At 38.2% G+C, this 26,930-nt stretch overlaps 1 protein-coding gene across 4 annotated transcripts in view; it reads right to left on the reverse strand.

Annotated features, from left to right (window-relative positions):
- LOC120531075 (myo-inositol 2-dehydrogenase-like) overlaps positions 1 to 26,930 on the reverse strand; it is a 128,823-nt gene that overhangs the window by 95,991 nt on the left and 5,902 nt on the right. For all 4 annotated transcript variants that reach the window (XM_039756113.1, XM_039756111.1, XM_039756114.1 and 1 more), the window contains exons 2-8: positions 19,653 to 20,192; positions 10,588 to 10,658; positions 10,157 to 10,265; positions 9,943 to 10,073; positions 9,590 to 9,697; positions 8,562 to 8,680; positions 7,792 to 7,948 (exon numbers count right to left, since the gene is read on the reverse strand). In XM_039756113.1, coding sequence (XP_039612047.1) covers positions 7,792 to 7,948; positions 8,562 to 8,680; positions 9,590 to 9,697; positions 9,943 to 10,073; positions 10,157 to 10,265; positions 10,588 to 10,658; positions 19,653 to 20,192 — 1,235 coding nt within the window. The remainder of the gene's footprint in view (positions 1 to 7,791; positions 7,949 to 8,561; positions 8,681 to 9,589; positions 9,698 to 9,942; positions 10,074 to 10,156; positions 10,266 to 10,587; positions 10,659 to 19,652; positions 20,193 to 26,930) is intronic.

Genomic DNA, 26,930 nt, shown 5'->3' on the forward strand with positions numbered 1-26,930 from the left:
GGCTTTGAAACATTAAGTACATTTTATTTTGGTATTAATATATGGAACTGCTTGTGTCATCACTGGTGTAGAAAAGCCAAGTAGTCATCTAAATGGTTTCTTGCCAGTCCTCCTACATGCCACAGTCCAATATGCATAACTATGGGGGACGGGAGCCCCAAAAAAGAATCCTGAACTGTATATGCCAGGTAGAGAAAGGAGGGCTGCTTGAACTGATGGACATCTGTAGAAGTGCTCAATGAAAACAATAAATCCTTTGTTCACAAATAAAACAATTTCATTGTCTTTTCATCTCTAATACAGGCATGACCACACAAGTTAAACAATTACATCTCCTCTGATTGTAACATTACTTCATTCTCAAAGCACACACAAATCTATCTGAACTAACTTCATTATAGGCTGAAGTGGCAGTAATGATAGCATGTATTGTGTGTATTTTGCCTTTATTTATTTATTTTTTTAAACAAACATTGTACTATTGTACGCATCCCCCCTGAGGGGACATTATTTTGTTCCCACAACCACACACAAAAATTCTCATGTTTCAGACTCAAAACACTTCCAGACATGACATCTGCCGTTTTTCTATTCAACATGTGTTGATGCAGTGCCATCTCATCACCACTGTGAGCCATTTCCATATGGATTTTCTCACGTATTGTGCCTTCTGAAGCAATTCATCCACTTGCAGTCACGCATTCACACATGACTGACTTTCTCTGTACTACAGATACTGTAAAAAAAAGCAGTATTGTTACATTTTTTGCATTGCGGCATTAACTTGGTACTGAAAAACCGGTTCTTGTGACACCCCTGCAGGGAACTACTGGACATTGCTGAACTACCTTGATTAAATAAGCTATTAATTAAAATATATCGACTGAGATTTTAGGATTAAGTGCAATAAAAAAAGTGCTATCGTTAATGCTCTCTCTTTCTAAACCACAGACCAAAGTCTTGGTGTCCGGAGGGCCAATAACATCACTTTCACTTCTACCTTCTCCAGATCCTGCCTTTTCCCGTCTTCCACCTTTAAAGGACCCAAGCAACCAAAGTTAACTGTTCATTTTGAACCTGGAGACCATCCTGTGCTCTAACACCTTCCTCCTTTAACTTAATACAGCTAAGGCGGAGATTTTGCAACCCTTGAGAGTTTACTTTCCTCTTTATGGACCAAGGGATGCCCTTAACCTCTAAACACATTCAGGGAAATTGCCAAGTTGCTCTCAACAAAACATATTAAAACATTAAAGCATCACCCTCAGACAGATTGTTTGGTTGAATGTTTTAATCAAAAGCTAAAATAGCTGCACAAGTCGTACAAGAGGACAGGAGAGAATGGAACCAGCTTCTCATTCTTGTTTTGTTTGCCTTCCAGGAAGGCCCACATGCTTCCACAGGAGTTTCCCTTTTGACCACTTATACAGGGACAGCCACGTGGACTCCTGGATATATTGAAAGAAGGCTGGAGTCAGAAACCCTGCTTTCCAGTAATTTAATTGAGTACATCGCGCAGTTGCACAAGTGCTCCTCAAAGTGCTTCATGAAACCCCAGATGAAGGAGCATTTAGAGCAAGTGCAAAGAGCACAATCCTGGCAATGTAACATGGGCAGCCTAGAGGGAGTTTTAAGCTAAGAAACAAGTTATGATATTAAATCCAAATACCATTCAAAATTATTGACTTTCTGACATGGGCAAAATGAACTTAAACAATGGAGATTGATTGATTACTTTGTCTATTACCCTAACCAGCTTCCAAAAATGAAAGTCTATCACATCAATCTTTTACAGCTATGGAAAAAGGGAGGCACTTCCTATTAACAACACAGATAGACCACTACTTGTTAGTTTATTTGAATTGAATTTTGGAAATGAATTCAAGTCCATCCATCCATTATCCAACCCGCTATATCCCAACTACAGGGTCACGGGGGTATGCTGGAGCCAATCCCTGCCAACACAGGGTGCAAGGCAGGAAACGAACCCCCAGGCAGGGCGCCAGCCCACTGCAGGGCACACACACACCAAACAAACATTAGGGACAATTTAGAATCGCCAATGCACCTAACCTGCTTGTCTTTGGACTGTGGGAGGAAACCGGAGCGCCCGGAGGAAACTCACACAGACACATGGAGAACATGCAAACTCCACGCAGGGAGGACCTGGGAAACGAACCCGGGTCTCCTAACTGCGAGGTGGCAGCGCTACCCACTGCGCCACCCTGAATCAAAGTTCTCTCACAAAAACAGTTTTGCTATCGCCGATGATGTTGTTAATACCAACCCTAGCCCGACTTCCTCATTGCCCTTGACATTTTAAAAGATCCAAGGGTCGTAATCCATAAACACCCTTATAAATTTCCTAAGGCAAAGATAGTTGAGGCAGAAGTGGCAGTCATGTGTTTGCTAGAACTAGGAGCTACTGAAGAACATTTTAGTCTAGTCCTATGGAGTCCAATGGTAGGCAGTACTTTTTTTTTTTTAAACAGTTTCTGTCACCTCTACCAGTTCTCCCTTTTTAATGTCTATATTATGACTGAAATGGACAACCTTCTTGAAAGGCTAGGGAAGGCCTCATATTTAACTACTTTCAACATGACAAAAGATTACTGGCAACTTCCCCTAACAAATACTGCTAAGGAAAAGACAACAATTAGCACCCCCAGTGGACAACAGTAATAGCGTGTCCTCCCATTTGGGCTGTATGAGCTTCCAGCCACTTAGCAGTCTGTCCATCAGACATTGGAAAGACCCCATAATGCTACTCCCTTGGATAAAAGAGTCATGTATTCCTGTACCTGGGAGGATCATGTGAGCCTGGTTTTGGGTATCCTAAAGCAGCTGTATTGGAGCATTTAGTTTCATAATAGTTAGGCACATTTCCAAGAAACATAAAACACAGCATCTTCTGATTTCTCTTCATGCAGCCAGTCTATGGCTGTCACAAATGATTATTTTGTAAATAATTATATCATCGACTACTTAATCGATTAATCAATTTATCCAACAGTTAATTTTGTCCAAATAATTCAATAAGGCATATGTATCTGTATAGTATTTAAAAATTAAATAATTTTACATATAGAATTTGAAAACATCAGGATATAAAAAAATACAACTAAAATAACTTCAACAGGATGAAAAACAAGACAACACTATTAAAAATACAATGCAAGTCTAAACAGCATGAAAATATATTTTTGATTAAAATGGATTTATTAATATAACTTGATGTCAGTAGTCCAACTTGAAACAACCCAACTTTTTGTCCTCAGTGTTACAATGAATCTAATCGAAGACTAAATTCACACATATTTCTTTAAATTCCATCTTAAATTGAGGAAGATGCTTATACTAAACATCATTAATATGTACTAGGGGGCTTTGTTCGCCAACCCCCGTGTTTGGTTTTCCAGATACACACTTTTAAGATTTTTTTTCTTTGAATTATTGCCATTTCATTAGTGACACTTTTATTTTAGAACTTCTGTAAAAACAATATTTGGAATCTTTCGAGTCCCAATATGCTGAATATTTTAAATGAGGTCAGTGAGACATGTGTTTAATGACTTTGTACCGGTACTCAGGATAGGTTTCTCTGTGTGGAATTTCGGCACAGACAAAATGATTTACATCATCAGCAGTTAATATTTTTTTTTTTGCAAAGTAACCAATAAATGCATGTGAGGTAAACCCCGTTTTTGAAATTCTCCGACTTAAACTTCAAAGCCTTACAATATTTACATACTTCTGACATATCACCTATGTCCACATATTTGATCTCTATTCGCCTTTTCGTTATTTCGCCGAGTAATAATTTCTCTTTTTTTGCGCTAATGCGATGTTTACTTTCTTTGTTTTGACACTGTCGTTTTTTTCTGCTTTCATATTCTACATCTTGCTTTGCATGTGCTTTGCGCCTATGTTTTATTTTTGAGTCTTTTGAATTCCAGTATTCATTATCTCTAACCTGCTCTGCATGTGTTTGGCCCCCTCGTTTTTTTAACCTCTTTATGACGTTTTACTTTTTTTTTTACTCTTTGTCTTTTATTTCTGACCTCGCTTTGTCCTGCTTTTTTTTCAATGACACTTAGTTACCTAATAATCCGTGGTGATTATTTTCCCTTTTTCGAGTAATAATTTCTGTTTGTTTGCACTACTGTGATCTTTACTTTCTCTTTTTTATACTTTATAATTTTCCTACTTTCACATTCTTTAACTTTCTCCATGTGTATCATACCGTTTTTTTTTTTTAGCCTTTCGAATTCCACTGCTTTCATAATCTCTAACCTGCTTTGCATGTGTTTAGCGTCAATAATTTTGAACGTCTTTATGAAGTTCTAATTTGTCTTTTAATTCTGAGCCTGACTGGACGTGCTTTTTGTTCAATTCCACTTGTTCTGGGCTGATAATTACTTTTCTTATTTTCTGAATTTGCACCTCGATTATTCTTTTTTGCGCTTTTTTCTCTCCAACACTTTTGGGTCTCATTTCTACACGCTGCTTTCTTCTTCGCTTAGTCATCAACGTTTCATCTATAACGTATTGTCCTTATATGCGTTATATGCGCTGAGAGCCCTGGATCTGTGTATGCTCAAAGCCTTTACACAACTGAGTGTTTTGCTGCCTGTGGTCTTATTTGGGTGTGTCTTGCAAGAACCTCATGTTCTATGTCCCCGCGAGACGTTCCTAGGTCAATCTCTTGGCACAAAGTCTCATGTTTAAGGTCCCCGCGAGACACTCCATGGCCAATCTCTTTCGTCTTGCGGGTCTTTTAAGTGTCTTCCGTGATCTTAATGTGAAGATCATGTCTCGTCTCCCATCTTTGTCTCCCAGGATTTTTTTTTATAATAGAGAGATATGTTGGGCATATAGCGGCTTAATAAATGTTATTGCAAAGAGTAAATGATAAAAATCATATTGCAGGAGACGGGCAACTCGTATCTCTTGAAGAGAAGACTGAGATGAAACCAACATTCTATAACTTTGTCGAAGAGAGCTTAAACATTTCAGCTACAGTTAATTTTTGCACTGTTGTTTTGTTACAGCTTTGCATATAATTCTGATGGGGCAATAACTACACAGGTAAGCACTTTTTTTAGTTGCTTGTTACTGCCATCATCACATTTAAACATTTATTTGTTCTCTCTATTATATAAAAAAAAACTTGGGATGAGACGAGACTTCTTTTTTCTCAGAAAGACACTTTCACGTCCCACAACATGAGACTTTGTGCCAAGAGGTTTAACCACACCCGGGGCCGGAAATAAAAGACAAAGAGTAGATGACAAAAAAGAACATCGTAAAGAATTCAAAAACATTGCCGCGATACACATACAGAGCACATTAGAGATAATGGAAGTAGGAAAATTCGAAAGTCTACATAAAATGATGGTAAAGATCGCATTAGCGCAAACAAACAGAAATTATTATTTGGTGAAACAACGGAACAGCGAAAAGAGATTGAATATATTGTTTGGATTTAAACTTTAAGTCGGAGACTTGTAGATCGTCTACTTTGTGTTGCAAGGAGGGAACAGTTCCGTCTCTCAGTTAAAAGAATAAAAAAAAATCTTCCCCTTGCTTGGGGTGTGCCTCGGGAATGGGAACCCCAACAGAAGCAGAGGATGTCTGAGGGAGAACAAAGACAAAGCAGTGAGACAAAAGGACATCTGCTGTACAGGCTTTTAAATGTTCGAAGTGCTGCATGAGATGCACATCACACGGCACAGCAGCAGCAGCAGCAAGCTAACAGCTAATCGAGCAAAGAGGAGGTTTAAAAAAAAAAAAAAACTATTTGTTTCCCATTGTATCACCATTTAAAAAGGGGTTTCGAGGAGCGACTGCGTCTCCTTGGGGTGCGTTCAGCCCCCTCTTCACAACGCAAGCGGCAGAGACACAAAGTGGCTGGCGCGTAACACAGGCCAGGGGGAGGGGAAAGGAGGGGGCAAAGCCCCCTAGTTTATAAAAATGTTGACTAGCAGGGCTCACAAAAGACAGGTAAATCCATTCATTCATTCTAAATTCTTGACGTTTGTCTAGATATCTTAAAAAGTAGAAGTGCACATTAATCATCCATTAAAAAACTTTTGCAAAGCATTCTGTGCGTAACACTCAAATAAGTTCTCTCGGAACAGTTCTGCTAAAAAAAAAAAGATTGTGTGTGTCAGCCAGGAGGCAAAATGAAAAAGTAAAAAAAAAAAATATTTACATCAAAGACCAATGAGCATTGCTTTTCCAGACACTCTTTTCTGGCAAGATAAGGAAGGCTGGACAAAGATCACCCTTGTTCACCACAACTTAACACAGAACATGGAAAGAAATCACAAACATTTTACTCAAGATGTGCATACCTTTTAACATTAAAACTAGGAGTCTGCTGAATTGTACGATCTGCACATTTAACAATCTAAAGTGCAGTAGAAATAGTGTTTCTTTTCAAAGCAGCAAACTTCCCAGCAGCAGCTCCCCTGCAGGCAGACAGCTGCATCTTGCTCTCTCTTTCAGTATGGATCAGCTGCGATAGATTAAACAAATACATCTTCCTGAGTCAGCCTGACTATTTACTAAATGTGATTTGTTTAGAATTAAATGATTGGAGAAGATATTTAAACATAGCTAGCCAACGTTTATATATAATATTTTTGTATGGTAAAAATGCAACTTTGCCCCAAGTAGAGCTAGGAAGTGCATTTAAGAGACTAGTCTGTTGTATTTGGAGAGCCGAAGCAGTGAACAATATTTTACTTAAGTAAACTTGCGACTAGTAATGGTGGCAACTGACAGTTGCATTTAGCAGACGATTTATCTGTTCTGTCTGTAGGAATATGGCTCTAACTTTTGTCCCAATTCTACTCACTAACATGAATTTCTCAAGATAACAAGCTTCACAACATGAAAAAACTTTACTCTTATGCAGAGAAGAATAATGATCGATATTAGGAGGAAACTTCTTTTGCTGAATGTGCTGCGGCTGACATAATGATCAGCCTACTCAAAAACAGTACAAAGAGTCGTAACATGCTGGAGTGCAATGTGGTACAACTAGTCAATTAAGAAAATACAACTGAATTAATTTTTTTTGCTAATTAGTCTATTAATCATGGCAGCCCTAAGCAAGCCTTGCCTGAATGTCATCTAGGTTATTATCCAGCAACTGAATGTTAGTGAGAAAAATGTTGGACATAGGCAGTCGGATGGCACGGTGGTTTGCTCTCACCAGGATGCTCCCCCTTCATTCCCACTTCTTTGCTTTCCTTATCCAGTTAGTCGTAATTGAGTCATGCCGGTTGTTTTGTCTGGCAACATCTCTGCATTTATTAGGCTAAACATTAAATTCTGACTGCTTACTCTGATGTTTAAAAGTGTTTGTCAAACATAATTAATGATTATTATAACTGACAGCACACACAAAAATAAAAATAGCATACGGAAAAGACACATGTCTGTTAAGGAGAAACAGGCAACACATTTCCACTCTCTGCTGACATGACTCATGAAATCCTACAAAAACACTAGGCACCCAACATGTCCATCTAATTCAATATTCTAGAATATTCTAATGCAGGCAAGAGCAGCCAAAGTGTCTTATTTTCCATGTCACTTCTGAAGATCTGTTCAGTGCTGTCTGTGAACACTTACCTGATCAAGAGACAACAAACCAACAAAATCAACAACAGGTTCCCTGCCACAAACACTGCTGATGCAGGATGTCTTTTGAGTCAAACATTACAAAGAAGAAATGGGCCATTGAAGGCTAAAGGCTTCATTTGTAGTACACTTACTGACCTATAAGAGTCCTGAGGTAGTGACGAATAAGCTCTCTGTAGGCATCCCTGTAGCGGTCAGAGGTTGCCTGCAAACACAGAGATGCTGAAGTGCTGTGGTCAGAGATCCCCAGGGGGTTACGGTTATCCATGTGCAGAGAGCCTTCTGAGCCATGTACCTGTGGGGGGACATCAGTTGGAGAAAATATTTCAAGTAGATTTTTTTTTTTTTTACAAGAAATCCTCTTTAAACACAAATCATAGACTAGTATTTAAAAATGTTCACACCTGAATGACCGGAGTTCCAGAATTACTTGTCACTAAAGGCTAATTCTAGTCTACTTGACATCCCATCCTAATAAGTTTTTTTTTTTCTCCTCTTACAACCTTGCTAGGTGGGTGTCAAACAAACTTAGTATCACACAGGCAGCATACGTATCTGCTGCATTTCTTTCCAACTACACCCTTTAAAAGAGGCTCTTTCACATCTTTAGTTAAAGCTACTACCTAACTGGCATAGAACTGCTTAGTCATCGTCTGCTGGGGATTTCGGGATTGATCACCAACGTGTTAGTCCGGGCATACCTTAAAAGATCACACATGGGAATTCTGTGAATACAGACAGGTTTGACAGCAGAAACAAAATCCAGAAGCCACTGCTCTCTAAGATTTGACTTGGCCGTTAGGTGTATATCGTGTAATCAGTCATTTAGTTTGAAATATACATTTGGCAACTCTTTAGTGGCACTACCAGCTCTATACCAGCAGACACACAGTTACTAAAAAACATACTTCTAATTTCTGGTCGCAACTCTTGTGGCAGTGTTGACTGATATCCAAAGAAGCAACTGCTCCACTCTGGAACTTCATGGAAATGGAAACGGAATCAGCATCATTGACAGCAGCCATTTCTAAAATGGTGAGAGTTAAAAGAAAAAAAAAACATTGCAGCATTTGGTATGCACAATACAAGTGCTGATTGAAAATCTGCTGCATCTTCTGCACACATATTAGACATTGATTAAAAAAAGAAGACCAATTCATTACATACATTATACAGAACCACCCTCCTCAGTCTCTTATGTGTGCTGACAATGCACAGAAATTACAAATAAACTGTCTGCATGAGGATGAGTGTGAGTACAACTAAATGTAGAATGCTGGCAAAGTCAGTTTATCAGGTCCAAACTGAAGGTAATTCTAAGAAATTTCACAAAAGTCATCACATATGTAAAGAAAGCCAGCTAAGGGACAAGTAATGTCCTCTCATAAGACAAGCGTCTTTGGATCTCTGCTGCTTCAAATGGCTCCAAGTTTTTTTAGGTGCTCGTCCATGACACTGTCCATTTCAAGTGTGTCTTTTGATTCAAGATCATGGCGAAAATAATCATTAAATGTATAAAACAATGCATGTAGCACTCGAACATGGTAGTTCATCAATATAATTTCTTTTAGACAAAATCATCTGTCAGGATCTTGGGTTTACCACCCCTCACCTCACTCACACGGACATTAATATGTGAATGTTATGAACCCTGGTAATTGCTGTGTCTCAATGAGTAAAGCCAATTCCCAAGACGGTCAACCATGACATTTTTAGGGTTTAAAGCAACACAATGTCATGCTACAAGAAATGCTCCACATACACCACTAGGTTTTAAATAAAAAGGTTAAACAAAAAAAATAATCTTTAATTCAACAAATGTTGGATGTTGGAATAAATTAATCAAGAGGCCAACAATGACAAAACAAACCTTCAACTTGTAAGGCTTACCTGATATAATGCTGAAGGTAAAACAGCTAAACTACAGTTATCATACCTGCACAAAATGCATGGCCAAGTGTGAAGATGGTGTCTGGGGCATGTTCTCCCAGCAACCAGCAGACCACATCAATGTCATGCACGGCACTGTGGAAAAACACACCACCTAGAACAAAATGATTATGATCAGACTTCCGTAAATCAAGAAAAAATATACATATATATTAACAGTAATGTTAAAATGCAAAATGCAGGAAATAAAAAGTAATTCTCACTCCGAGAATGATGGGGGACATGACATGTTCACATAAACCTATTCAATAACTGCAGACATATGAAAGTTAATTCTGTTAAAAATGTCTGTGGCACCCTAGAAAGAAACTGCAAATGCACACAATCTACTAATCATACCTGCTGCTTTAATTCTGGCCACAGAGGATGGAGGATACATCCGACTAACAGTGGATATCTGTTGAATTCTGCCCACAGTTTCATTTTCATGAAGTCTTTTATATAAGAACTGCAATGCCGGGTCAAAACGCCTGTAATTAATGACAACAACTTTCAATTCTGAATTAGGATGCTATCAAGTACAAATTGCAAGGATACAAATACAAGTACATACTTGTAAAAGCCACACACCAGTGGCTTCCCGAATCTGTCTGCTTCATTGAAGCATGACTCTGCAATCTGCCGATCCAAACTGGGCAACTTTTCACAGAGAACTCCTTTACCTGCGAATGCAAATTGAACACCCCCTTAGAAGGAACATTTCACACCCAGAACTCATGTGTGGACATTTAAGTCATTCTAAAACAGAATAGAAGTGACTCTACTAGCCTGCAAAAAATGAAGAGCAAACACTAAGCTGTGCAATATCATAAGCTGATCAACATTAATGCAAAAGCAACAAATCATAAATCTAACACTATCAAGGAAATAATTCAATAATGTAACTTATAGTAGAAGAATACAAAAAGACTCCAGCAGATGGACCATTTTGGTTTATTTTTTTTAAACAGTGACAATCAAGCAAACCTTAAAATATAAACATACCGGCTCTCAAAGCATCCACAATAATAACCGAGGCTTCATCAGGAGGACTGCAAACCACAATCCCCAAAACCCTAAAGAGAGAGGAATGAAATGTCATTGTGGGGCCCGACTACCGTCAGTCCTGTTCACTGACAATCGTCAAAGCATATGTAAGCTCATCTTGTTCTTAGACACATTAAAAGAGAAAGGCATACTGGCTCACTTTTAGAGATTAAACTAACAAGCCATGATTTCAGTTACTTGTGCCACACATTCTGCAACTTTCACTGTCTTTAGACAAACACCCTGCACAGCTGCTAGAAGTTTGGTGCTTCGAAAAGAAACACAATTTCTATTGCATTTTAGATTGTTAAATGTGCAGATCGTACAATTCAGTAGACACCTAAACACCCTTAATCTGTTCAATTTAAAGACGAGTGCTGCCAACTTCTCAAGTTTTTTGCTTTCACCCATTTTATTAACACAAGGACACAAACAAGCTCCTAGGCAGGTAACAAATGTCCCACAAGTTCACTGGAATGCACCCTTCTTCCACAGGCATCAACATTTACTGCTATTAGACTAACTAATTAAGAGAGCAAGATGCAGAGGACAGAAAGATGTGGAAAAAGATGATCTGCTGTGGTAACCCCTAATGCGTGCAGCCAGAAGAAGAAGATAACAACCTACTAACCAAGTGTACTCATTTTTGGGATGTTATAGGAGAAAGATGTGTACAAGACGACAGAGATGCAAACTGAAGGGAAAACAAAGCAAAGCTCCGAGACCAGAAATCAAACTTCACAGAGATGCGAGACTACAACACTAATCATCTTGCCACTCTGCCATTAACGCTTCACTAATTTGCCAAAGGCAGTCGGATGGCACAAAATAAGGTTAAAGGGAGTACACTTTAAAACATAACAAGAACACCACTTTCTTCAGGTGCGTTTGAATATTGTGTTTGATGGAAGTCCTATGGACGGACTCTGTGTAGTGCTTCCAATGGGGCAGAAAGACTATGTTTTTTTTTTCTATTGTTTTTTTACATTTATTATTTAAAGCAAATAACAATCCATACAATCGAATCAAAATTAATAAAACCAAAATTCAACACCCACCCAAAAGAAAGAAAGAGAGCCAGCCAACAAAGCAAATCTTTGAAGCAGCAAGGAAGAAAGAGTATCCTTTTCCCCAGATATAGAAGATTATTCGAAAATGTTATTGATTAGATCATGCCATATTTTTAAAACGTTTTAAACAGATCCTCTGAGTGAAAATATTATTTTATTCCAATTTCAGATAGTATAGGACATCAGTTACCTGCTGACCTAAAGGTGGTGGGCTGGGATTCTTCCATTTGAACAAGATAAATCTATGTGCTCAGACCCCCATGACCCTGTATTTGGGATATAGCAGGTTGGATAATGGATGGATGGAAATCTATGTGCTAGTAGAGAGTTAAAAGCAATTACGATGTGTTTGTCCATCTCCATTTTAAGCCCATCTGGGAGTACACTGAATACAGCTGTTAATGGGTTAGGAGTGATTGCAACACCAAGGCTGTCTGACAGGCATTCAAAGATTTTTGTCCAAAATTATGTTAACTTGGTGCACGCCCAAAACATGTGGCCCAGTGAGGATGGAGCTAGATTGCAGAGTCCGCAGGCTGAATCCTGCCCTGGAAACATTTTGGATAGTTTTAATTGAGTTAAATGCACCCAATACAGAATTTTAAGTTGAATAATTGAGTGCTTTGCGCATATGGAGCTGGGGTGTATTCTGTGCATGGCTGCCTTGTACTCCTTTTCTGAAAGGTTAAGTGAAAGATACTTTCCCCATTGTGCCCTGGTATCTTTGAAAGGAAGGGACTTTAAAAGGTTTTTATAAATTGTGGCAATGCTATCTGAGTTTTCAAGACTGATCAATTCTTAATCTGGAATAGAAATTGGTATGACGGTGAAGAAAATTGGGAAGGTTCAGTTTAGTAAAGTTTCTAGTTAAATTTGAAGCTTAATTGCTCATAAGATGCAAAACCATCAAGGTACAAGTCTCTAAATGTTTTAATCTCAGACATTTTCTAAGCATTAAATACTGTGTATATTTGAGAGGGTGGAAAAAGAGTGGTTGTCATGTTGAGGTGCAACAGATATGAGCTTCTCTGTCTTAAAGTGCTTCCTACATTGGTTCTATGTTCTGAGTGAATGAGGGGCAATTGGATTACTAGTTTATTGACGATAATTTGTATTTACTGGGGCACAGAGCAGGGAATATAAAGAAGTACTTCAAGATTTTAATTCTGTTGCAGACCAGGCCAATCCTTGGCCTCCAGCCAAAAACACTCCACTACCAGGGATAACTAGGGACACCCCTGTGTTTGAAAAGGTTTGTCCCGGCAAATGATGACTAGCACATAACTTCAATTATACATCACCCCTCCGATATCGATCAGGAAGACTGCTACTTACAGTCATTTTCCCTCCAGAGGAAAACAGCTATGACTAGAGTGAGTTCAGTTCTCCTGTATCTTGATCACTGACATGAAGTCTGAACAGACTCTATTCAAAACAATCAGTAACTGGAGGCAGCTGTTAGAAGATGCAGGTTATTGGTGAGTGACATGGTGGTAACCTAATAATCCCTTTGTAGAAACCAGCAGTAAAAGAATGCTGTTAAATTTAAGGGAGGGTTAAAATAAAACTTACTGAGGGGTACCAGTAGGTCCATGCATAGATGGGTTTGGTGAAGTCATGGAGAATTACTTTTGAATGGCCCTGAAACGTTCAACTGTTCAATAACTCAGGCAGGGCACATGGAACATCACCTAGGTGTTTTTCATCATGGCTCGGGAAACATTGATCTGAACTGGATATTGCTGAAGGGTGGAAGGGGCACTTTAAGGAACTACTAATCGGAGTGGATTCACTCTTACAAGGAGGAAGCTGTGCCAATGGAATTAGGGGTGTTGTGTTCGTCTGTAAGGAGGAGATCGCTGCAGTGATTAAAAAGTTACACAGTGGCAAGGCAGCCAGAATGAATGTAATCCACCTGGAAATGTGAAAACAACTGGATATTGTATAGAATAGGGTTAATGGATTAATGAGCCTTGTCAATGTTACTGGCAGGGTTAGTGTCTCTAGACTGGCAAATCTGGGTGCAAGTAACTTTTTTTTTTTTTATATAAAAAGAGTGACATGAGGGAGTGTTTCAGTTACCATGAGATCACACTTCACTGTGTATTGGAATGGACAGTCCTCCTAATAGCTGAACCTCAAATCCAGAATGAGCAATGCAGTTGTCATCCTGGGTGTGGAGTAGCTGGCAAACCCTTTGTTATTGCAGAGATATCTGATGAGTCATGGAAGCTTGCCAGCCCTGTTTACCCATGCTGTATTAAGAACATGTATATTAGGCTATCTTGCAAGAGGTATTATACCAACATCATGGGTTCAGAAGCTATTGCTACATGCCACTCAATCTTTGTATGTGTGGTATTTGCATACTTGCCATTAAGTTCAGTTTGTCTAATGTATTTGTTAAACTCTGCCAAAAGTGCATCTCCTCTCCCATTTGTGTTTTTCACGTACAGGATAACATGGCATAAATTGGCCCTTGCCTCAACACATTCTGGTCAGCTAATAAACATGCTAGTATCAGGTGAAATACTTAATAAAACTCTTTGTCATTAAATATCTTGCTCTTAAACTCCAAACTAAAAATGACAGCAACTCAATAATCAAAATGGACAGACAAAATGAAAAAAGTCACCTGCACATAGTGTTTTGCAAAACATGTTAACTTTGTACTAACTGTGCTTTAAAAGGCATTTGTCACCTCCATGACCAATCTGACCACAAAATGTTTGAGGAATACAGAATAAATTATCTGATCAAACACCGCCTGAACACGGTTATTTTAAATGTGTTGCCTTTCCATTTTACAGCAGGCAGTGCATTCTAAAAGGTGCCAACGTGCTTTGAAATGAATCACTCTGCCACTCACTAGCAGGCTAGTAGTGTTCATTAAAAGCATATGACTACAAACTTCTGTTTATACCACAAGCATTTTTTTGCGGAATAAGGTTGAACTGATGAATGTACTGCCTGTAGATAAAGCAAATGAATCTTTTTCTTAAAACTAATGTTAACCACATCCCTAATAGCTAGGTGTATCACATCCAAGTTATAGTAATACTCCTGGTTAGGAGAAAACGTGGAAAATCAATCTGAGCAATTAACCAGTTCAAATATTTCTGTCATGTTTGTTAGGAAAGATTGCAGCAAAAAATATCTAACCTTTTTTTTCATTCCTAGTGAGTTTTATCTGTTTGAACAATGTGGTACTCAGCCAGTTCTTAATATTACTTATTGCAAATATTAAGTATTTCCCAAAAAGTAATTACAAGCACAACACTGGAATTAACAACCTTGATTTTGAATTAAGCAGAATGGATAATAAATGGGTAGCGCTGCTGCCTCACAGTTAGGAGACCTGGGTTTGCTTCCCGGGTCCTCCCTGCGTGGAGTTTGCATGTTCTCCCCGTGTCTGCGTGGGTTTCCTCCCACAGTCCAAAGACATGCAGGTTAGGTGGATCGGTGATTCTAAATTGGCCCTGGTGTTTGGGTGTGTCCTGTTGGCACCCTGCCCAGGATTGGTTCCTGCCTTGTGCCCTGTGTTGGCTGGGATTGGCTCCAGCAGACCCCCGTGACCCTGTGTTCGGATTCAGCGGGTTGAAAAATGGATGGATGGATGGATAATAGATGGATGCAGTGCCATACTCGCTCTGTCTCGGTAAGTTTATTTTATTCTATTATATTTTTCATTCCTTGATATTGTTTTCCCTTCCAGATTTCAAAGAAACCCAGCCAAGGTTGGTTTCTGCATTGTGCCCAATGCTGCTGTAATAGAATAACCTGGTTTTGAAAATGATGTAGGATGGTTGGATGTTAGGCCATGCTAACAGTCAGTGCTTTTTTTATTGTAACAAATGTACGTGGTTACTGTTACTTTGCTATGCCAGTGTTTAAGAAATGTTACTATACAAAAAAAAAAACACAAGTAAAGGTTATTTGCATACTAAACCATAAAAGGTTAGCGACACATTTTCACATTGATATCAGGAAAGTGAGTATATGACTTGAAGACCGGTCTTCAAGTCTTTAGCTTTGTGAACAGTGGCATTCGCATTATCTACTGCAATGCAGCTAGTGAGGTGCCCCTTATTAGCAAAATGTTCACACCCACAAGGTTGGAGCTGCATGCAAATAATAGAAACCCTCAAACATGAACCTAGCCCCCAAAAAAACCTAATTTTAACCCAAAACAAAATCCAACAGGACTGCTAAATACAACATATTTTCAATCTGTAAGAATACAATGCTGAAAAATCTGAAAGGAATACGCACTTTCACTTCACACTCTTAACTCGACACTCACTAAGCAGGACACTGGAGACTGGCAAGGGTGCTGCATGTTGATTAGCACATGCAAAAAAGAAGTTTACTGTACTCTGCACTTTTGACATTACTAGGAACCGACTTTATGACCACTGAATTTCACCTCATGGCAGCACTGTCATAACTACACATCCAATTCTATATTAGCACTTGTGTCCTTTAATATCACACTCAGCCATGTTCATAATTCATTGTTATTTATGGGAGCCTGCCACTATAGAAAAATATGTTAAAAGCATATTCTTAAAGCTGATGATCTGCATATATTTAAAGATAATCATAAAGCATGTATAAGAACAAGTATTATATATTCTGATGCACATTAGCATACTAAGGGTTAAACCATAAAAAGCCATCGCATGTCCATTTTATTATCTTTCTCTTTGCAGCTGCTAAGCTTAAAAATTTTAGTCAAGGACATTGTGGACTTTTAGAGGGCTAAACAGACCATTGTTTTAAGAAATGCAGCCCTTGAGGCTTTGGCCATGAGAGAAACCCAGACAGGCCGTTTACTTCTACTTGCAGCGGTTGGGCCTCTGCCTCCCTGTGTGCCTGCCTGGACAGGTGATGGCAAGTCAAGGAAAATGCAGCTTATAAGAAACAGTGTTATTGTTTTAGGGGTGCAACTGCCACAACCTCTAGCCCAATATCTAAGGTGTGGGTCTGCCTGATTCCGTCTTACTGGTGGGAATCAATTGATAAATAAGTGTTGGACACCTTCATAGGGTATGAAGTAATGATGGACAGTTTCAGTCAAGTGATGAACATTAGGTAATGATGGTAGAGTCAGAAGGAGGAGAGTATTTAGCATAAGTGATAAAAATTATAATAAAATGTAAGCTTGCTGAATTTGCTAATTGCTCATTTCATTTGATTTGGTTCCGTGTATGCATCACGCAATAAAAGTTGATTTTGCTAATCCCTCCCTGGAACTCTGTGTGCCTTCTTTGAGCAACGTGTTTCTACCACAACATCAACTGGATTAGGCTTTGTACTACTGGCATCTGTTTTAAGTCTGTTGCTGTTCATGGTTTAGATAGAAAGGATGTCGGCTTTTACAAATAAAACTACCATGGAAGCTAATAAGACAATATATAAGAATAAAGATGGAAAAAGAGGTGAACGAAAAAAGTTTAGATAATGGCAATTACCAAGTGCAGTAAAGGAATGCTCTTAAAACATTAAAAGATGTAGAAAAATTAATAAATGCGTTTGTATTGAGTCGACTAAAATACTGCAACATTCACCTATCAGGACTACTTAAAATGAAAGTATGACACAGTGATATATAGTTTTTATTATTATTATTACTATTAATTAAGCAAGTGACTGTTGTTGACATCTTAGTGTATGTGCATAGTTTAAAATAACTTTCTTTCATTACTGTTTAAATTAGCAGTAAAAAAGATACTAGTACTTCCTGTACTGAAGAGAGTTTTGATTTGGCAGCTACAAGTTAAATATGTTCACTTTTGTCCCATTCTTATAATCATGATATCTTAAGACACTGACTGATGACTGATCATTATACTTAGCAGAAGTACGATCTATGAATCATATGGGGTAATCAACCAAGATGAAATGTAGCATGGATTTACTAAATCACACTACAATTAAATCTGACTCGCCTACAAGATAGTCAGTGCAGGCTGTGAAAATGTATTGTGCACATACAGGATATGAGAAAAAAATGGTGTTTGCATCATTCAGTAATCAGTAAATGCTCTTACACTTACTGATGGAAGAACCCATGAACTGAACATCAAATGTGTAGTGTTCAACATGCAAGGTTTCAAGTCTACAGTACACTTTAAGTTTAAAATATATATATATATACATATTTCAATGACAAACACATTAGTGATGCTGTACATCCACTTGAATGCTTCTTTTTATGCTGCCACATTTAAACCATTGTTTCCACTGCAATAGATAGAAATAAATAGGAAGGGCATATACATGACATAAGCACCTAACAAACCGCAGCACAGACTGACCACATAATTCCTGTCTAAATGAAAACATAGAGCAGCATTAGTTAAGTGCCATTTTTGTTCTTGTACTACTATTTTTCCAAACAAATACATATTTTGCAACTTTGAATGATTTAAAATCTTTATTAAAAACAAAGTACAGTAATACTACAAACAGATCAACTATTATGGCAGTTAAAGGCAAAATAGCTAGTTTATTTTTAATTTACTTTAAAACTACAGAAACCTCATCATCAGATAAGAAATGCACATGATTTATTCCAGCACTGCTTTACTATCAGCTGAATACACTCCTCTCTTCAGCAATAGGAAATTCTTCCAGCTTACTGATATGGACGCACATAAACAGCAGACTACATATGGCCGCATTTGGAAGAAACATCCCTGTGCTCTCACTTAGAGTAGCTTCTTCACTTCAAAATTCATCCAATTTTCAGGCACTGTTTTAATAGCAAAGTTTGCAAAACAAATAAACACCCTGAAAACAATGGATCTACTTGTAGGCTTGTATATACGATTAGCCAACTCTCCAATGATTGGTTCACTGGCATTAATGTTGGCATGTTCAGTTTCTCTTCTGACATTTTGTTTACACATAAACAGATCCTGTAGATGTGTGGGAATTATTACATATTGAAACAGAAAACTGCTTAGTGGAATTTCCTATGATGCTCGACTCCAGCTTTGTTCACACTTGCCCTCAACCTGGCAATTTACTGGTAAATTCCTGGAATAGCCTACAAGGTGTGAAAGGGGATAAGTGTTTTACCATCACAGGAATTTATCCAAGTAACTGGGCCATGCTGGTGACAGGAACATTTTTAAATTAGACTGACATGTTTCAGATTGCTCACTTTTTTTTCTTTGAAAAAAGTTTATATTTAAATATTTTTAAAATTCTTCCTCAAACCTTCTGATTCAGCTTGAAGCTCATTAGATAAGCAACATGCTTTTCAATTTAAAAATATTTCAGAATTGAATTTAATAGACAGTACATTTCTAGAACTTTTCACTTCTAAAAACTTCTATATACAGTATAGTATTAATTTCCTTAAAAATTATAGATTATCTTTTAAGTGTGCTGAAAGCATAACATCATCTTTTTGGGATTTTTATCATAACAGTTGAAACAGCACACAACTGTTTGTATTTTCTTGCAACCAAGTAAATAGCTTGCTACTTTATGTTTGATATTTCCTTTTAGACAGGTGTGAATAATTTTATTTCCATTTTCCCACAAGGTTTTGGGCGTTGAAACAAGATAACAAAATAAAGTAGAAAAACTGGAATTTAACTAGTGGCCACTATTTCTGACAATTTTGGTGACGATAGATGCTGGAGGACACAAGGAAACAGTCTACTCTCTGAAATATAAGCACTATCTGTAGGATGAGCTATAACTCCAGAATAGGGCGATGGGCCATGACTAAAGCACTAAAAGAAATCGTCAAATCATTTTTTTCCTAAAGCTACTTGAGAGACTACCGTAATTCTTCCTATTGTTTGAGATGTTAGTAATATACAGTATATTGTTGGATTTCTCTCCCGCAATCATTACTTTAAAAAAATACAATATTCAGCAGCTAGATAATGAACAGTCAACCTTATCTATTATCTTAACAAAAAAGTAGCTTACCGCTGGTCACTCAAGACAATGTCAGTGTCTGCTGAGCGCAGGATCCTTATATGGCTCAGCTGCTCCTGACTGAAGACGTTCTCCACTTCCCAACGCTGATCTTCAACAACATAGAGTAGCTGACAGCGTCCCTCTTCTACAAGACTCTGACACAGAGTCTTGCAGCCAGCAGAAACACCAAAAAGAGCAAGACCCACACCTCTGACTACTGGGCCTGCACTAGTACTCTGCCGGACAGCGACACTACTGGAAGTGTCGGTTCCCATTAACCACGAAGTCTTCCATGCTGAAACGGGCGAGTTTTTAACATGGCCACTGCTGAAAATTTTTGGCTGGATGGCTGAGGTTGAGGGTAAGTCATCAGCTGTTGTAGGTGGAGCACTAGAAGTGGAACTAATGCCCGTAGATCGCAATGGTAGTGCTGGCTGGTGTTGGGAGATCAGATGAGGGTTACTGCTGGTGATGGAGATGCAAGGGCTGGTGGTTACTAAACGATGAGGTGAGTCTAATTTGACAGGCTGCAGGTCTGAAGGAGATGTTCTACAAAAGTCAAAATAAAAAAAAATAAGACCCTCATGAACAGTTACAGTATCATTCATACAATAAAGTGTACTTTTGCTTAGCCAACTTGCCAAAGAATTATCATACGTAACTGTCAACACTGCTTAGATTAACAAAATAAATTACTCTGCCTCTCTCCATGATTTGCAACCTTGGCACGGTAGGAGGTTTATGTTCCTTGATGATCATTAGAAGAAGAGATATGTACTCCTGATCCACAGCAAACTGAATGACCCATGTGACAGTCTGAAATATTTCACTGAGAATAGGGATATCAAGACCCACTCCTGGGAACAGAAATGAGAGAGGACAAGTGCCTAGTGACCGTGTGAGAGATGAAGTTCAGTACATAAAAAGTGGTTTCCCCTCCCATTCTGGAGTTGCCCTACAAGATGGACCTGGAAAGGTGTGGGTATACTCAAAAGTCAGAATTTGTTTCAGAGGACAAGAGTGTCACTTCAATGTGGCTTGAAGTTGCTGATAGGAAATTTAAAAACAGAAATAAAGCAAGCTAATATCTCTAAGTGGCTGTCATTGATAAAGAGTGTTCACTAAAAACAGAGTTGGTTCATTTTAACACTTTTCTACACAAGATTACTAAATTATTATATACATAATCAAAAACTTTTTTTAGTGAATGAGTAATATTTTACTGTATGGGTGGATGAACCTGGTCAGCAAAAAGGCCATCTTATACACTTCACATCTTTGTTTTTATATTGAGTTATTAGTATAAGACATACACTACCCATTGTAATAATTTCATTTTGATAAATAAACTTACAGTAGTTATATTATTATTTATTATTTGACCGATGCATTTATCTAAGGAAACTTACAACATCTCAGATACAAATGGTTGTATTTCTTTTGTTTTTCTAATTGGAGCACAGGTGGGTGAAGTGACTTGCTCAAAGCCACACAATGTCAGCAGCAGAATCTGAACCCACAACCCCAGGGTCTTAAGTTCTAGGCCCAAAGTCTCAACCACTACACCACGCCTTTATGTCAGGTGTTCCTTCCAGCAGTTACACTGAAAGCCCTCTTCACAACCAAACACGAGGGAAAACAATGGAAGACAGTATTACCGATTGCAGTTCATCAGAAAAGCTAGTTTTCACTAAGTAGTACTTGAAATTTCCTTCCATAAAAAGCATATTAGAATTCTTACAGATGAGCAAACCAGTATTAGCAAAAGTTTAAAGTACTATATAACATTTCAGAAAAATGTTTTTTACCAGGTAGGTGTACTTCTGTTCAGTGTTCTAGCCAGAACTGAAAAATTACTATCTGACATTGTGATTTGTGAAGCAAATGCAGTTCTTTAGAGAAAGTACCTTAAGTAATTAAAGCAGACCTAACCAATCATATTCACAGAGAGGCCATGGGTGATTAGAACAGGTGCACTGCACTGTGTGCAGATTAGGAAATACAGTCATATGAAAAAGCCTGCATAATAATTTACTTTCAACAAAAAATATAACAGTGGTATGTCTTTCATTTCCTAGGAACATCTGAGTACTGGGGTGTTCGACGAACAAAGATTTTAAGTGAAGCAGTATTTAGTTGTATGAGATTAAATCAAATGTAAAAAAACTTGCTGTGCAAAAATTTGGGTACCCTTGTAATTTTGCTGATTTGAATGCATGTAACTGCTCAATACTGATTACTTGCAACACCAAATTAGTTGGATTAGCTCATTAAGCCTTGAACTTCATAGACAGGTGTGTCGAATCATGAGAAAAGTTAGTTAAGGTGGTCAATTGAAAGTTGTGCTTTCCTTTGACTCTCCCCCGAAGAGTGACAGCATGGGGATCCGAAAAGCAACTGTCAAAAGATCTGAAAATAAAGATTGTTCAGTATCATGGTTTAGGGGAAGGCTACAAAAAGCTATCTAAGAGGTTTAAACTGTCAGTTTCAACTGTAAAGAATGTAATCAGGAAATAGAAGGCCACAGGCACAGTTGCTGTTAAACCCAGGTCTGGCAGGCCAAGAAAAATACAGGAGCGGCATATATGCAGGACTGTGAGAATGGTTACAGACAACTCACAGATCACCTCGAAAGACCTGCAAGAACATCTTGCTGCAGATGGTGTATCTATACATCGTTCTACAATTCAGCGCAATTTACACAAAGAGCATCTGTATGGTAGGGTGATGAGAAAGAAGCCCTTTCTGCACTCACGCCACAAACAGAGTCGCTTTCTTGTATACAAATGCTCATTTAGACAAGCCAGATTCATTGTGGAACAATGTGCTTTGGCCTGATGAAACAAAAATTTAATTATTTGGTCATAACAAAAAGCGCTTTGCATGGCGGAAGAAGAACACCGCATTCCAAGAAAAACACCTGCTACCTACTGTCAAATTTGGTGGAGGTTCCATCATGCTATGGGGCTGTGTGGTTAGTTCAGGGCCCTTGTTAAAGTCGAGAGTCAGATGAATTCAACCCAATATCAACAAATTCTTCAGGATAATGTTCAAGCATCAATCACAAAGTTGAAGTTACGCAGGGGTTGGATATTCCAACAAGACAATGACCCAAAACACAGTTCGAAATCTACAAAGGCAGTCATGCAGAGGGAAAAGCACAATGTTCTGGAATGGCCATCACAGTCCCCTGACTTAAATTTCATCGAAAATCTATGGGATGATTTGAAGCAGGCTGTCCATGCTTGGTAGCCATCAAATTTAACTGAACTCGAGAAATTTTGTATGGAAGAATGGTCAAAAATACCTCTATCCAGAATCCAGACACTCATCAAAGGCTATAGGAGGTGTCTTGAGACTGAAACATTTGCAAAAGGAGGCTCAACTAAGTATTGATGTAATATCTCTGTTGGGGTGCCCAAATTTATGAACCCGTCTAATTTTGTTATGATGCATATTGCACATTTTCTGTTAATCCAATAAACTTAATGTCACTGCTGAAACACTACTGTTTCCATAAGGCATGTCATCTCTCTATTATAAAAAAAATCCTGGAAAGGAGAAGCAGGACGATGAGACATGATCTTCTCGGAAGTTCTCAGAAGACACTTAAAAGACCCGCGAGACGCAAACAATATCAAATAAAAGCACAGCCAGCAAAACACTCAGTCGTGTAAAGGCATGTAGCACACACAGATCCTGTGCTCTCAGCACATATAAAGCGTATAAGGACAATAAATTCTAGATGAAACGTCAACAACTAAGCAAAGAAGAAAGAGCAGCGTGGAGACCCCAAAGCGCTGGAGAGAAAAAAAGGCAGATAAGAGATTATGAAAGCAGTGGAATTCGAAAGGTTCAAACAAACAACGGCACAATACACAAGCAGAGAAAGGTAAAGAATAAGAAAGCAGTAAAATTCTAAAATATTGTAGCATCCCAGCCAGGTTGAAGCCTTTTTTGTTTTAAGTGACTGTTGGGTCCGATTGAGGAAGGGCAGAGTATAGCACGGAAGACTGATAGCGGGGTATTGATTGATGCGGTATGGGGGGCAAGACTCGGGGATGAGGGGTTGGAGAGGATGCTAGAAAGTTGTGTTTGGGGTTACGAAGTTGACGATTGATCAAGTAAAACTTTTGTGACACTTTATTACGTTAGTCGTTACAGTATCACAAAAAAGATAGTAAGGATCGCATTAGAGCAATCGAAGGAAATTAATCATTAAGTATTTTCACCTTTGCATCATTCAATGCACAAAATGTAGATTTACACAATAGTGGACCATACGCTATGAGAATCTGTGGTCCCGCAACAGTTAAAGCAATGAAAAGTTTAATTTCAAAGAAAACACAATTCGGTCAGGTGTATATTTATGATCACGGAGAAGCGATCACAATGCGAGCAGTAGAGACACAAAGTGGCAAAAAGGACAGCAGCTGTACAGGCTTTAAAATGATTGACGGGCAGCGTGACAGCAGCTGCCCCCTTCACAACACGAGCAGCGTTATACATCCTGCGAGAAAGAGATTTAACCACGCCCGGGGCCATAAAAAAAGGACAAGTATTGTTTTTACAACGTCATGCGAGACAAGAGAACGAGTCATCATTTAAAACAAGTCCACGAACATCTAACCTAGCAGTTGTTGGATTGCTTTTGGCAGACACGCATCATGTGTTCCCAGGTCTTAAAACAGCGACAAGCAGAACAGGCAGCTCACACGCAGCAGAAAGACAGCAGATGATCCGACGGCATCTCCTTAGTGTGCGTTCAGCCGCCCCCCACCCCCCCCCTTTACAATGCGAGCAGCGTTATACGTCCTGCGAGAGAGATTTAACCACACCCGGGGCCAGAAATAAAGGACAAGTATTGTTTTTACAACGTCATGCGAGACAAAACAGCGAGCCATCATTTAAAACAAGTCCATGGACATCTAACCTAGCAGCTGTTGGATTGCTTTTGGCAGATACGCATCATGTGTTCCCTGGTCTTAAAACAGCGACAAGCAGAACAGGCAGCGCAAAGACAGTAGATGATCCAACGGCATCTCCTTAGTGTGCATTCAGCCGCCCCTTTACAACATGAGCAGCGTTATACGTCCTGCAAGAAAGAGATGTAACCACGCCCGGGGCCAGAAATAAAGGACAAGTATTTTTTTTACAAATGTTTTTAAAGTAAAAAAGTGAAAATAATGCATATGTAACAATTCCCATGAAAATAATCTCTTTAAATTGTATATCCGGTAAACTAAACACAAGGGTGGGTGAGCGAAGCGAGCAGGGGGAGAAGCCCCCTAGTGTTATTAAAAGGAAGTTGCTACTTTGAAAGCTCAGCCAATGATAAATAAAAATCCAAAGAATTAAGAATTCCCAAACTTTTTCATATAACTGTATGTGGTATGCAAATAGATACATACATGTGCACCCTTAAAACATATGCTTTAAATAACACCACAAGTAATGCAAACATACTGTACTACTATAGTCAATTGCTACTAACTATTAAATCCTAAAGAAGGATGCAATGTGAAAAACAAATTTAATTAACACCAATTACATCAAAACAGCCAGTCCCAATTTAATTTATTCACATCTATAATGGCTCCAGGTGTAACAGACAGGCAGTGGTCAATGTTTCTATGTGACATACTGGATGCTGGCAAAATAGTGAAAAGGTATATAATGTAATCCAGAAACTTACGCTGTCATAAACCTATACCCCAAAGCATAATTCAGAAGGTGAATATTCTAAAGTTATTTTATTAATCCATCATATATCCTGTATGTTCAATTGTTGATAAACACCATGCTTCCATAAATCACAAGGTACTAAGTGTATTAATGAACAATACTCCTTTTAATAGAGAAGGATATGGCTGCAGCAACTATTTATTCCAACCAGCTTAACAAGAAGGTAACTTTTAATTTTAATGAAAGATATAATTCTCTAGCCTAATTTAAATTCACTGATTTATAATTCAGAAATTTTAACAGCTTTATTTTTCTCAATCTGCTGGCAAAACATTTTAAAATGCAAATTATAGAACCAAAGCTACATTTGTACTTATGTGTTCATTACAAGGATCCCTAATATATCAGGAAGAAATTCAAAAAGACCTACAAGTATTAGAAATGCCTGAAAAGGTAGAATATGCAATGAAAGAAATATTTTACCAAGGGAAGAATTAACTGAAAATTAAGAAATTGGTTGGAGCAAAACCCTGTTACCACTATGCACCTTCGGGAACTCCGTATAAGAACCCTAATTTAAGAATTCTATAATGCATATACTGCCTATAGCCTAAAACTGACGGACTAAAGTAGACGCCAGCAGAGAAAAAGTCAGATTTAATTCATTTCAAATGGGTGCTACTCTGGAATTACAGACATGGAAAAACTCAAGACGGTATTGTTCAGTATGTCACCAATATTGGGCAAAACTGCTATTGGTTGAGGATTTCACAGAGAAAAACAGGCCTGTGGCATTTTTTTTTTTTTTACAATCCAGATAATGAAAGAAAGATTACACTGTTTAATACTGACATTTTAAGAATTTCCTGCATGGTGAAGCTAAACTCTCCTGACATGTTTTTTATGCTATGATGCCACTCAGAAATGTGTTCTTTCCCTTGTGATTAATTGTCCACTATATACACTATAAAGCAAGTTTTTTAGCCTATGCTATATACCAATACACATTCATTATTTTTATCATATTGCTTGTAATAAAGCTACTCTTTTCCATGGAAAATACTGGCCCCACAGAAGTGTAATAACCATAAATACCCTTCCAGAATGGTGGTAGAATTTGTTAATGTAAAGTAATTTCCTCTGTCTTGCAAATGAATGGACAGTATGAAAGAAACCCAAGGATACTGTGGAAAGCAAAGCAGAAAATAAGATACAAGTAGCACAACAAAAACTGACTGTTTGCAGGACGTGTGACCAAAACATGTGACTAGAGCCAATATGTCTGTTGCTTCTTCCTTATCAGGTTATTTTAAGAGTATACTGTGTGGCTAACCACAGAAGTTTTCCACTGCCTTAAATAATAAACACCACATGCTAAAAAATTAAGCAACACAAGACAGAAGGAAACAACAGAGGGTGCATTGGTTTCTACGAGAGATGTAAAATTAGTCTAAAAATAAAAAGGCAAGTACACAGCAGTGAGACTGCTGAGGCAACATTTGCCCATTCTCCAATATTTTCATAAGATGGATGTAAATAAAAAAAATTCCTTAAAGCAACAATCTGTCAACTGCCATTTATATTTCTTGGATTTGGATAACA

Source organism: Polypterus senegalus, chromosome 6, assembly GCF_016835505.1.
Source record: "Polypterus senegalus isolate Bchr_013 chromosome 6, ASM1683550v1, whole genome shotgun sequence".
In the NCBI taxonomy this organism is placed as follows: domain Eukaryota; kingdom Metazoa; phylum Chordata; class Cladistia; order Polypteriformes; family Polypteridae; genus Polypterus; species Polypterus senegalus.